General features: G+C 49.4%; 1 protein-coding gene across 1 annotated transcript in view; it reads left to right on the top strand.

Annotated features, from left to right (window-relative positions):
* Positions 1-12483, top strand: part of LOC123245954 (receptor-type tyrosine-protein phosphatase V-like) — a 31177-nt gene extending 18694 nt beyond the window's left edge. Inside the window, exons 18-33 of the mRNA XM_044674922.1 lie at positions 232-325; positions 593-683; positions 848-924; positions 2108-2242; positions 3782-3904; positions 5369-5529; positions 6470-6605; positions 7625-7692; positions 7859-7946; positions 8091-8169; positions 10500-10573; positions 10797-10911; positions 11051-11178; positions 11371-11534; positions 11978-12113; positions 12424-12483. Of these exons, the coding sequence (XP_044530857.1) occupies positions 232-325; positions 593-683; positions 848-924; positions 2108-2242; positions 3782-3904; positions 5369-5529; positions 6470-6605; positions 7625-7692; positions 7859-7946; positions 8091-8169; positions 10500-10573; positions 10797-10911; positions 11051-11178; positions 11371-11534; positions 11978-12113; positions 12424-12483 (1729 nt within the window). The remainder of the gene's footprint in view (positions 1-231; positions 326-592; positions 684-847; positions 925-2107; positions 2243-3781; positions 3905-5368; positions 5530-6469; positions 6606-7624; positions 7693-7858; positions 7947-8090; positions 8170-10499; positions 10574-10796; positions 10912-11050; positions 11179-11370; positions 11535-11977; positions 12114-12423) is intronic.
* The last annotated feature ends 231 nt before the right edge of the window (positions 12484-12714 follow it).

Below are 12714 nucleotides of genomic sequence, written 5' to 3' on the forward strand. Positions count from 1 at the left end.
TTGGTTCCTTCCTTCCTTCCTTCCTTCCTTCCTTCCTTCCTTCCTTCCTTCCTTCCTTCCTTCCTTCCTTCCTTCCTTCCTTCCTTCCTTCCTCTTTTTCTCTTCTCCTTGGGAGTGCCCTAACAACAGGACCAAGGAGCTTACTGCCTTTAAAATATAACCTCCTAAGGTCCAGGACAGGTCCTCACAGGGTAGTCATTTATTTGACTGATTGATTCTACCTATCCTCAGGAACATTCGCCGACCAATTCTTATTCAGAACTTCCAACAGAGCTACGAGGCCAAGAAAGCCAATGCTCATCATGCTTTCTTCCAGGAGTTTGAGGTAAGGAGGTTGCTTTGCTTGGAGCAGTGATTCCCAAAGTGGGTGCCATCGCCCCCTGGTGGGTGCCACAGCGATCCAGAGGAACACTGATGGCCACAGGTGCATTTGAGGGCAGTGAATAACTGTAAGGGGGCAGTGATAGTATGTGACGGAGGGGGGGGGGGGGAAGGTGGTCGCTAAGTAATATTTTTTCTGGAAAGGGGGCGGTAGGCCAATAAAGTTTGGGAACCACTGACCACTGACTCCTTGACCACGTGTTATCCACAGGAGCTAAAAGAAGTTGGCAAGGAGCAGCCCAAACTGGAGGCAGAGCACCCTGCTAATGCCATCAAGAATCGCTACCCACATGTGCTGCCCTGTGAGTGCCAGGAAGGCATGAGAAGTGGCCAGGGGGGAGAGGCTAGAAGGCTTGGAATGGATTCTAGAGTTAGAAAAGGAGGGATATGAAGTAGAGAATGGCTAAGGGGCCAGGTGGGTGGGCTCATCGTCCTGGCACTAACTGTCCTAAGTTTGTTCCTTTAGATGATCATTCTCGAGTTCGACTGAGTCAGATGGACAGTGAGCCGCATTCTGATTACATCAATGCCAACTTCATCCCGGTCAGTACTTTCTGCAGCGGCTGTGGCTGTTTGTCTGTCTATGTGGCAAGTCCATCTGTAAGGGTGTCTGTCCCTGAAATATGCCTGTTTGACTTGGCTTTGTTCAGGTGGGCTTCTTTGCCCTTGGGCATTTGTGGACAACGTGTTTTGGTGTTCTATGCTCCATTGGATATTTCTATTCATGTGGCACATGCCTAGATTATTATTTTTTTCCTTTTTAAAAGCCCTTCCCTTCTGTTTAGTATCTAATCTGAGACAGAAGAGTGGCAAGGGCTAGGCGATGGGAGTTAAGTGACTTGCCCAGAGACACACAGCTAGGAAGTATCTGAGGTCAGATCTGAATTCCCAATTCCATGCCAGGAGCTCTGTTTACCTGGATTATTTATGCACATGTTATCTGGGACACTCCTGTCCTCAGTATTACCCTATTATGAAGGATGACCCTCTTTTCCCAATGAGGTATAAAGATGTGTGTATGTGGGTGCCTTGGTTGAATGGAGCTACCCCTTCAGGTTTGGGTCTCTCTCTGTCACTATGTTTCTGTCTCTGCCTCTCTCTGTCTCTGTGTCTCTCTGTGTCTCCCTCCATCTCTATGTCTCTGTGTCTGCCTCTCTGTCTCTCTGAGCTCTATGTCTCTATGTCTCTCTCTGTCACTATGTCTCTCTGTCTTTGCCTCTCTCTGTCTCCATCTCTATGTCTCTGTGTCTCTCTCTCTGTCACTGTCTCTCTGTCTTTGCCTCTCTCTGTCTCTGTCTCTCTCCATCTCTATGTCTCTGTGTCTCTCTCTGTCTCTGTCTCTCTCTTCATGTTTTGGTCTTTTGTGTATATATATATATATTGAATATTGTGTATATAAAATACATTATAAATGTTTAGTGAAGATATCAATATATTACAAACATATTATGAATACATCAATATATGATAAATAATATACCAAATATAGAAATATATTGTAAGATATTTAGTGAATTTATGACTATATATTATAAATATGCATATAGTGAATATATAAAATATATTATAAATATATAGTGAATATTGTGTGTATAATGAGTATGCATGCAGATATTCAGGCCTTCCCATATTCACACTAATGTTATGGGGGGGATATGCCTGTTTTTGGGGGGAGGGGGCCCCACAAGGACAGTACTGTACCGTGGTGCCTGTCCTCTCCCTTCAGGGCTATACCCGACCACAAGAGTTCATTGCCACACAAGGGCCACTGAAGAAGACGCTGGAAGACTTCTGGCGGCTGGTGTGGGAGCAGAAGGTCCACACCATTGTCATGCTGACGGTGGGCATGGAGAATGGGCGGGTGAGTAGGCACCCCTTGTAGTTGCGTGCCATCACCGCTGGGTGTCAGTGCAGACACTTTTATCTCAGACAACCTGCCCTCCGAGGGTTGTGGGTTGAGGTCCTCCTCACAGAGCTTCTTCAGAGCTGTCGGGGAGAAGATAGCGGACCTGGGGCCAGTCTCCCCATTCCACAGAGTGGAAAGACTGAGGTTCAGTGAGGGACGGAGTCTTTCCAGAAGCTATCCAGAAAATCTAAAAGCGGGGTTCCAGGGATCCCCATTCCCGGCTTGGTGCTCTCCTTCCCTCTCTGACTGTCTCCACATTCTTTTACGTCTTCTCCACCTCTGGGCACAGAAGGGGCAGAGCAGCGGAATAGCCCGATTCATTCGTAGGCTCCTAGAATGTCCACATTATTCTTTTCCTCCTCCTGGAGGTCAGGGGGAGCCGCTGGCCTGTACCAAGTGGGGGAACGGTCAGAAATCTAAATGGAGGAGACAGGGAGAGCCGTGTCCAGAACAGGCACACACGTCTAGATAGATATATGTATATTCATGGCTACATCTAGGAATCCTCTACATAGAAAGGATTATTTAACTCAGGGGGTCTGATGACATCCCTAATCAAGACAGTATAGAGGGAGAAGAAAAGAAGGTCCAGGCCAGACTCTTGGGGAACATCCAGCCAAGGAAACCAAGAAGGAGCACCTGGGCAGGTAGAAGAAGAAACACAAGGCAGTAGTGTGCAAGGGGCAGCTGGGTGGCCAGAGCTGGAGATAGATGGGAGGTCCCAAGTTCAAATCTGGCCTCAGACACTTCCTAGCTGTGTGACCCTGGGCAAATCACTTAACCCCCATTGCCTAGCCCTTACCACTCTTCTGCCTTGGAACCAATACTTAATATTGATTCTAAGACGGAAGGGAAGGGTTAAAAAAAAGTCAGTAGTGCCAGAAAATCTAAGGAGAGAGTATCCAGGAGAAGAGGGCGATCAACATATTAATGGCTACAAAGATGTCAAAAAGGATGAAAAATGCAGAAGAGGCACTGGATTTGGCAATTCAGAGACCAGCCCCACCACTTAATGTCTCTGTGATTACATGGTTAAGTCACAGATACTCACTCAACCTCAGTTTCTTCCTCAGTAAAATCATGGACATGGGACACTTGGTTTTCTAGGACCACTTCCAGGCCAGAATGGATCATCTTTTGATCATAGATTTTTTTTTAATTTTAAACCCTTTTAACTTCTGTGTATTGACTTATAGGTGGAAGATTGGTAAGGGTAGGCAATGGGGGTCAAGTGACTTGCCCAGGGTCACACAGCTGGGAAGTGTCTGAGGCTGGATTTGAACCTAAGACCTCTCAATCCACTGAGCTACCCAGCTGCCCCCGATCATAGATTTTTGATAAGTGAAAAAGAGATGAGGAAGAGCATGCTAGGGAGAAGACGTCACAGCCTAAGCAAAGGGGTGGAAGGAAGGCAGGGTGATAGGTGAGGAACGCCTGGGTTCTTAGTGCTGCCTTTCACCTTCCTCATGCATGTGTGTCTCCTTTATTCCCTAGGTGCTGTGTGAGCATTACTGGCCGTTAGATTCTGCCCCTGTCACTCATGGCCAGATTACCATCCATCTCCTGGCAGAGGAGACAGGCGAAGACTGGACAAGCAGGGAATTCCAGGTGCAACACGTGAGTGTCCCTCAGGGCAGGCTGTGAGGGGGGGAAGGAAAGGGTTACATCTGATGCTCCCTAGATCCTAATTATGAGGAGACTGCTCCTACGGACCTCAAACCGCTTTGCTACTTCACATATGCCCCTTATGTCCCGGGCAGTTGATTGTTACAAAACTGCAGGAGTCTGAGGCTCCGTTTGACCCCATCTTCTTTTCTAACTTGTGACATAAAAAGCTAGATCCAGAGTCAGGAAGACCCGAGTTCATAACCTGCCTCGAAGACATCCTAGCTGTGTGATCCCGAGATGCTCACTTAATCTCTCACAAACTCAGTTTCCTGATCTGCAAAAAGGGAATAATAATAGTGTTTACTTTACAGTATGTTTTTTTTAACCCTTACCCTTCATCTTAGAGTCAATACTGAGTATTGGTTCCAAGGCAAAATGGTGAGGGCTAGGCAATGGGGGGTAAATGACTTGTACAGGGGGCACAGCTAGGAAGTGTCTGATTTGAATCCAGGACTTCCCAACTCCAGATCTGGCTTTCTATCCACTGAACCAGCTAGCTACTCCCAATAACATTAAAAAAAACAAACCAACCTTCATCTTCCATCTTAGAAGCAAAATTTTGGATGGACGGTAAAAGGTTTTATTTTTATTTTTTATTTTTAAACCCTTACCTTCCGTCTTGGAATCAATACTGTGTATTGGCTCCAAGGCAGAAGTGGTAAGGGTAGGCAATGGGGGTCAAGTGACTTGCCCAGGGTCACACAGCTGGGAAGTGTCTGAGGCCAGCTTTGAACCTAGGACTTCCTGTCTCTAGGCCTGGCTCTCAATTCACTGAGCCACCCAGCTGCCCCCTTTTACCTACATTTTAAATGGTAGTTATTTATTTTCTTTAAAATCCTTTACTGGGGGCTGCTAGATAGCTCAGTGGATTGAGAGTCAAGCCTAGAGACGGGAGGTCCTAGGTTCAAATCTGGCCTCAGACACTACCCGGCTGTGTGACCCTGGGCAAGTCACTTGACCCCCATTGCCCACCCTTACCACTCTTCCGCCTAGGAGCCATTACACAGAAGTTAAGGGTTTAAAAAAAATGTAAAAAAAAATAAGATGTAGGTAAAAGTCACATGGAAGAGTGCCTTTGATTGTTCCTTCCCTGGATAGTGTGCCCTTGGCATCTGTCTGCTTGTGCCCCCCTCCCCATGCCAGGAGGACTCTAATGGGTAGTTCTTAGGAAGGGTGTAAAGACAGCCTCATTCACCCTCTCAGCTGCTCTGACTAACGTCACTATTCTGCTCTTGAAGGGCAGGGGGCAGCCTGGAGAGAACCAGAGGCTGAGGGCTTCCCAGGGATGGGCGAATGGTTCAAGCCTGGCCCAAGCCCCAGCAAGAGGTAGCTTTCACTTGGGCTTCCAACTCCACCAAATTCAGGGTCTGGCCTTCCCTGGGCCCTCTCCACCCGGACCTTCTCTCTGCTCAGGGCCCTCAGCAGCAGGAGCGCTGGATCCAGCAGCTGCAGTTCACAGCCTGGCCAGACCACGGGGTTCCCGAGGCCCCCAGCTCCTTGGTAGCCTTCGCAGAATTGGTCCAGGAGCGAGTGCAGGCTTCCCAGGGCACGGCTCCCACCTTGGTGCACTGCAGGTGAGGGAAGAGAGGAAGGGGGCTGCCTCTGCTGCGGGCAGCCTGGGGGCTGTTAGGAGCTCCAGAGTTAACGTCTGTCCTTTGCCCAGACCAGCCCTCCCTGCCTTCTCCAGCTCCCCACCGCCCCTTTCCTGATCTCCCTCCGCATCTCTCCAATGCCCACTGCTCACCCCTCATCCCAGGGACTCCCCAATCTCCACCCCTTACCTCAGTGCCCCCCAATGCCTGCTCCTCTTCCCAATATCTCCCCAAACCCCATCCTTCACTTCAGTGTCTCCCCAATCCCCATCCTTTACCCCAGTGTCTCCTCAATGCTCATCCCTTATCTCAGTGTTCCCCCAATGCCTGCCCCTCTTCCAACATCTCCCCAAACCCCATCCTTCACCCAGTGTCCCCCAATCCATCCCTCACCCCAGTATCTCTCCAATCCCCATCCCTCACCCGCCCCTCTCCTCACCCCAGTGTTTCCCCAATGCCCGCTCTTCAAACCAGTATCTCCCCAGTCCCCATCCCTCAACTGAGAGCCTCCTTAATCCTTACTCCCCAACCCTTACTCCAGTAGCCCCAAGGTCCCAGCTCTCTTTGCCAGGGTCCCCTCATTGCCCACCCCTCTTCTTGGGTCTCAGCCTTTAGCCTGGCATCCCCCCTTCTTCCCCTCACCCCCACAGCCCCCTACAATTTTCCACAGATCCTTGAGCTCTGGCTAGGCCCCGGGCACCACGCTGTGTGCTGTGTGCCTGGGTGTGTGTCCTCCGTGTGTGGGAGGGCCGTACAAAGCCCAGTTAGGCCCACGACCCTGCCTCTCCCCTGGCCTCCGTCCCTCTGCTCCTTTGTCCTTTACCTCCTGGTGAGTCAGACCAGGCGTGTCCAACCAGAGAAACGACTGGTTGGGCCCCCCTTGGCGGGCCTGGGGGCTCTGCTCACCCGGGACTCCCCTCAGTGCCGGCGTGGGCCGGACCGGCACCTTTGTGGCCCTGGCTCGGCTCCTTCAGCAGCTTCAAGAGGAACAGGTGGTCGACGTGTTCAACACGGTGTATGCCCTGCGGATGCACCGGCCTCTCATGATCCAGACCCCGGTGAGCACCAGGGCTGCCGAGGGAGGACGGGGAAAGAATCGGAAGGTCCGAGGGGGCCCAAGAGGCATCCCTGAGAAAGCCTTAGTGGGTTTGGAAGTCATCAGAATCATCTTATTTGACTTCACATACTAGTAACTTTCAATAATTCTCCAATTTAAAAAAGAGAACAAAAATCTGTTTTCTTGTTCCCATTCCTCTCTCTCTGAAGAAAAGAAAAGAAAAACCAAAGCCTTGTAACAAACGTGCCTACTCAAGCAAAAAAAAAAAAAATTCCCATTTTGATTGTGTCCAGAAAATGTCCTCAATCTATCACCTCTCCCACAGAAAGTTCCCCCACTATTTAGTAAGTATCTAGTACAGGCAGATAGGCCTGGGTACACAAGGGCTAACCCATGCAGTGCCGTGCCCAGGACAGGAGTCACATTCTAATCTTCTCTTGACTTGGCTTTGAACCTCAGTTTCCTCATTTGTAAAGCATGGGAGTTGGGGCAGCAAGATAGCACAGTGGCTAGAGCGTCAGGCCTAGAGTCAGGAGGTCCAGGGTCCAAATCTGGCCTCAGACACTTCCCAGCTGTGTGACCCTGGGCAAGTCACTCAGCCCCGTTGCCTACCCTTATGCTCTTCTGTCTTAAAACTGATACTAAGACAGAAAGGAAGGGGTTTTTAAAAACCTAAAAACTTAAAAAAAAATGAACTGGAGTCCATTGGATCAGAGACCTAGGGCTGGAAGGAGTCTCGGAATCCAGTGAGTCCAAATTCTTGAGAGAGACAGAAGCCAAGGTCCGGAGAGAGGAAGGGATTTGGCCAAAATCACACAGGTGGGATGGGAGCCCAAGTCTGCGATTGAAGAACCGATTCTCCTTCCACAGACCAGAAGGGCTCCAAAGATGCTTCTGGCCCTCCTGTTCCCGGATCCCTCATCCTCCACTTTAGGTCTTCTTCCGCCCCCAACCTAGCTGTTTGTCCCACCTGAAAAAGCACTAGGCTGACCCCTCCTGTCACCTGCTTCTTCTCCCCAGGCCCAGTACATCTTCCTGCACAGCTGTCTACTGGACAAAATCCTGGAGGAGCCAGCTGGATCTCCTGTGTGAGTCCTGACCCTCCTTCCTTTCTTACTGCCCTCAGCCAGATGGGGAGGTAGCCAGGGAGGCCTGGGGACAGGCGAGGCGTCCCTCTGAGGTCCTCCACTGGACAGCATGACGAGTCAAAGCTGGCCCTGGCTGGCATCTTACTGTATTCCCCTCTCCTGCCAGCTCCCGGCCTATCCCCGTGAAGAACTTCTCCCAGCAGCATGCTAAGAGGTCGGCCCACTTCAACGCTGGCTTCCTGAGGGAATATGAAGTGAGCTTTGGATAGGAGGGCACGGATATCCCTCACCCTCATTCTGGCGCTGTTGCCCAAGGGCGTCTCTCTTACGGTCCATGCATTTTGGTGGATATGGCCCCACTGGTGACTTCAACCTGTGCCCGTTGCCTTTCTCCCCAGCTCCTTCTGGAGGCCATCAAAGACCAGGAAAGTTCTGCCCGACACCAGCTGGGCAGTGCCATCTCCCAGCTCCTGCCCTGTGAGTAAAAGGCCTCTGAGAAAGGGGGAGCCATCCCTGACTGCAGAATGTGAACTGCTCCTGTCACTAGGGTGTCTGTAAAGGGCTAGCTGGAGGACACTGTTCCCTCGGGTGTGAACCAGGTTGTGGGGAGTCCCCCTGAAAATGACTCTGTACCTTGGGACTCCAGGGAATGGGGAGGCACCCATCCATGGTGATGTTTTTTATTGGACTCTACTTACGTATTAATTTAACCTCAAATTTAAATATTTTGAGGCTTGCCCTTTGCCACCCAAAAGCAGGAATTTGGTGGGAGAGGCCAGGGTTACTGGGAGGATAGGGCACCAATTTTGATTCCCCTTCTTGCAGAAAGGCAATTTGTTCTTTCAGCTGGGAAGGGAACCAGGCTAACAGAAATGATTGCGCTAAAAATGGGGGTTGGATATGGCATGGTGGTGTAGTCCAGCAGACTGAAGACCAGTGATTGAGTTGTATCCTCACACTGGGCCTTGGTTTCCCCATCTGTGGAATGGAAACATCGCACTAGAAGTGACTGAAGGTCTTTTCCACCTCTAACATTCTGGGAACTAGCTAAAGGTGGAAGAGCTGACCTTTACTGAAGGGAAGAATCAGCCTACCTCCCTGCACCTAGGCAAAATGCCTCAGCTAGGTTGCCTGAGAACAGAGCTCTGGAGCTAGAGGTCAGTCAGAGTTAGAAAAAAGACACTTTGGGACAGCTACGTGGCTTAGTGGATAGACTCCTGGCTTCAAATTTGGTCTCAGATACTTCCTTAACACCAATTGTCTAGCTCTTGCCACTCTTCTGACTTTGAATTGATGCTAAGGTAGAAGGTAATGGAAGAAGGGAAGGAAGGAAGGAAGAAGGGAAGGAAGGGAGAAAGGAAGGAAAGAAAGAAGGAAAGAAGGAAGGAAGGAGTTCATTTCTATTTGAATTTAGCCATCTCCAATTTGTTCTTTCTGCTTGTTTTATTTCACTTTTCCTTTAACTAGAAGCAATGATGGCAGAGTGGGTAGAGATCTGGCCTCCAAACTAGAGCCATTTTGGTTAACTAAATGACTATGAGCAAGTCAACAAAAGGTGCTGACCCACACTGATAGAGGAAATTCTCCTGGCGTAGACACCAAGAAAACACAGCTCCAGTCTCTAACCCTTCCTTCAATTATTATAAGCAAAATTAATCCTTTTTTATTAACAAAAATCTATTTTTCTCCCTCCTACCTTCCTCCTATTAAAGAGAAAAACAAACCCTTATAAGAAATCATTGAATAAGTTTCATTCATCTTCCATGGCCTCACTTATGGGGTTAAATGTCCTTTGTCCCTTTCCCACAGACTCTTGACTTCAGCTAGGCCTCTCTATTTGGAGAGCTTTTCATCCCCCTTAGATGGGTCATTAGGTGCATTCAGTATGTCAGGCTTTATTAAAAATTTATTTTTTTGTTAAAAATTTGAGTTTTTGTGCATCTGTGCTATGTTCAGGAGGTTGTGGGTAGCAGTTTTGTCTGTGATGATGCTCCAGTGATAGGACACTTTATGGGTTGAGATCTCAGGTAGCTCAATCAAAAAACATCCAGGTTTGGAGTTGGGAGGACCTGGGTTCAAATGTGGCCTCAGACACTTCTTATCTGTGTGACTCTGGGCAAGTCACTTAACCTCATTTGCCTTGCCCTTACCATCTTTCTCTTTTAGAATCAATACTTAATATCCATTCTAAGACAAAGGCAAGGACTTAAAAAAAGATATTTTGAAGTTTGTATCTATAATTCTGGGATTTACCATTTGTTATTTTATGAAGGATAACAAGCTTCTAGTGTATAATTCTGGTCATTTGGATGGTCTTTTTCTAGGAATTCTATAGATCTTCAGTTTTGCAACCTGGAGTGTTATATTGCAGTTTCTAGAATTTCTTTGCAGAATCTCTTCTTGTTAGCTAGACTTGGCCATCAGATGACAGGACCCTCCACACCCCCCACCCCCAGACCTATGCTCTAAGGTGAGGGAACATTCCTAACTTTGGTGGGACCAAAGACCAGGTTCTCAAGGACCTGACACAATAAAATGTTGGGGAAAGATGTTGGAAGAAGACAGACTTTCTAATTTTCATTTAAAGATGAGGAAAATGAGGCTCAGGAAGGGAAGTGACTTATTTGAGTGAGGTCACCTAGCTAGTAAGTAGAAGAGCTATATACAGAGCCCAGGTCTTTTCTTTCTCTGATGCCACACTGGCTTGGCTTGGTTGAGTGCCCCCTGCCCCAGTCAGCTTGGAGATTTACAGGTAAAGAGCTTCTCTCTCCGGGCTCCTAACCAGTCCTTTCCCTCTTTCTCCACAGATGAACGATGGAGAGTGAAATTTTCCCCTCTAGAGCAGAGTCCTGTTGACTCTGTCCAGGCCTGGCTCTTTCCAGTGAGATGTTGCCCCCCCCCGTGTTTCCCCTTGTTCTTTGCCCCTTATCTCCTTTCCTTGCCTCCCCCCTCCTTGCTCCCATGTTGCCTGGTGCTGGGATTGTCAGGGTGTGTGATTGGGGATGGGGAAATAGAGGTACTTAAGGTTATTGGAAGCCCCTTGGTATAGGATTGGCAATTTATTGGGGGTAACAGGGAATGGTCTCAGTCAGGTTCTCCCACAGGGGGGCCCTTCTGGCCAAGACCAAGTAGCACTGGCAGGTCCTGTAAAGGCTGAAGAGTTCTGGCAGTTGGTGTGGGAGCATGGTGCTCATGTTCTAGTCTCCTTGTGCCCATTGGGTACTCAGAATGAGGTGAGGAGCTTGGTGGGAGAAGCAGAAGAAAGGGTGGTAATGTGGTGGAGCTTGAGGGTGAGGGATCTGTTTTGACAGGGGCCTGGGTGGTGGGCATTGGGCATCTCCATGAGTGGGCACTGGAGTGGCACTATACATGCAGGAATGGTGGCCATCGTTGGAGCAGCCCATCTACACTGAAGCACTGACTGTCCACTGGGTGGCAGAGAGTGATGTGGCAGGGTGGTCTTGTCTTCATCTGAGTGTCAAACATGTAGGTGCCTCAACAGTGTGGGTGAGGAGAGGGTCCTCCTTGGGGAGTAGGGAGGAGGCAGCCCAGATCTGGGTCCCAAATTCCCTCTTCCACAATTGCCCACAGATGGGAAGGAGGGAAGGAAGGAGAGGTCTAGAGAGGCAGTAGGGGTCTCTCACATTCTACCTCCCCACTTCCATCTTGGACTCCCAGGAGAAGAAAGGAAAGGAACTCCAAGTACAGCAACTGCGGTTCCCATGCTGGGAATGTGGGCAGGAGCCCCCAGGCCAGACCCTATTGCCCTTCCTGGCAACCGTGGACCAGTGCTGCTCCCAGGTCAAGAGCAAAAAGCCGGCCACAGTGCTCTTCTACTCCAGGTACCAATAAGAAATGGGAGGGGATGGAGAGGATGCTAGATCTGCATTTCACTTCTGGGTCTTCTCTCTGACCTGGCACAAATCCCCTTAACCACTCAGGGCCTCACTTATGCTCATCTCTTAAATGGGTTCTGTGTACCCAGTGTCCCCTTCTGTCCTATCAATCACCAAGTGTTTATTAAGGTCTTATTATTTATATAATATATATATAATATATAAGGTCTATATAATATTAAGGTCTATTATTATGAGCTAGGCACTCTCCTAGGCACTGTGATATAAATATAAAGAATGAAAGAGGCCTCATTCCCCTACCTCATAGTCAGTCAACAGACATTTAGTAAGTTCCTATTATGTGTTGTCAAGCACTGTGGATTTGAAGCCAGGCAGGATGTCCAGTTTAGGGGGTGAGATGAATGGCTTCCTTCCCCATCCTTTTGCAGCTCAGAAATGGTCCAGTTGGGGATTTTCTTGGCCCTGGAGCGACTGCTACAGCAGGCAGAGTCCCAGCACTCGGTGGACATCTTTGGTGTGGTCCTGCAGTTGGCACGGGCCTGTGGCTCCATGACACCAACGCTGGTGAGAGCTGTGGGTGGGCACCATATCAGGGACGTTGGTAAGGGCAAAAGTTTGGGCACCAGCAGCTGAAGATGGGCACCAGGTGGCGTTGCTGACCACCTCTGCTCCTCTTCTGCTGGGTGCCTTCTGAGACCTGGGGAAGATTTGCTAGGAGGGCATCTTGGATTGAAAGCTGGAAGGGACTTGAGAAATCATAGCCCACCCCCTTTCATTATACAAATCAAGAAATTGCTGTGCTCCACAGTTCTGCCCTTGGCCCTTGGCTTTGCCCTCCCTGCTCAGGCCCTTCTCCCTCTCCCCTTCCCCCCAGGATCAGTACATTTACCTCTATGGCTGTGTGGGCAGTGCCCTGGCCCATGGGCAAACCTAAGGGAAGGAGTCCAGCTTCCCAGGAGCCCAAGAGTCTCGGAGCCCCTCTGCTTTGGATTCAGATCGGATTTGGCTCGGCCAGTGTGGATGGGTCTCACCTGGCTCCCGCTGTGGAGATGGTCTCCATATCCGGCCTCAGAACTATGAAGTTGCTGTGGGCTTCTGGAAATAAACACAGATGATCCAAAGCCAAGGCTGGCTGTATTTTGTTGTCTCTTCCTCCCCTCTCCTC

Source organism: Gracilinanus agilis, chromosome 4 (assembly GCF_016433145.1).
Source record: "Gracilinanus agilis isolate LMUSP501 chromosome 4, AgileGrace, whole genome shotgun sequence".
Lineage (NCBI taxonomy): Eukaryota > Metazoa > Chordata > Mammalia > Didelphimorphia > Didelphidae > Gracilinanus > Gracilinanus agilis.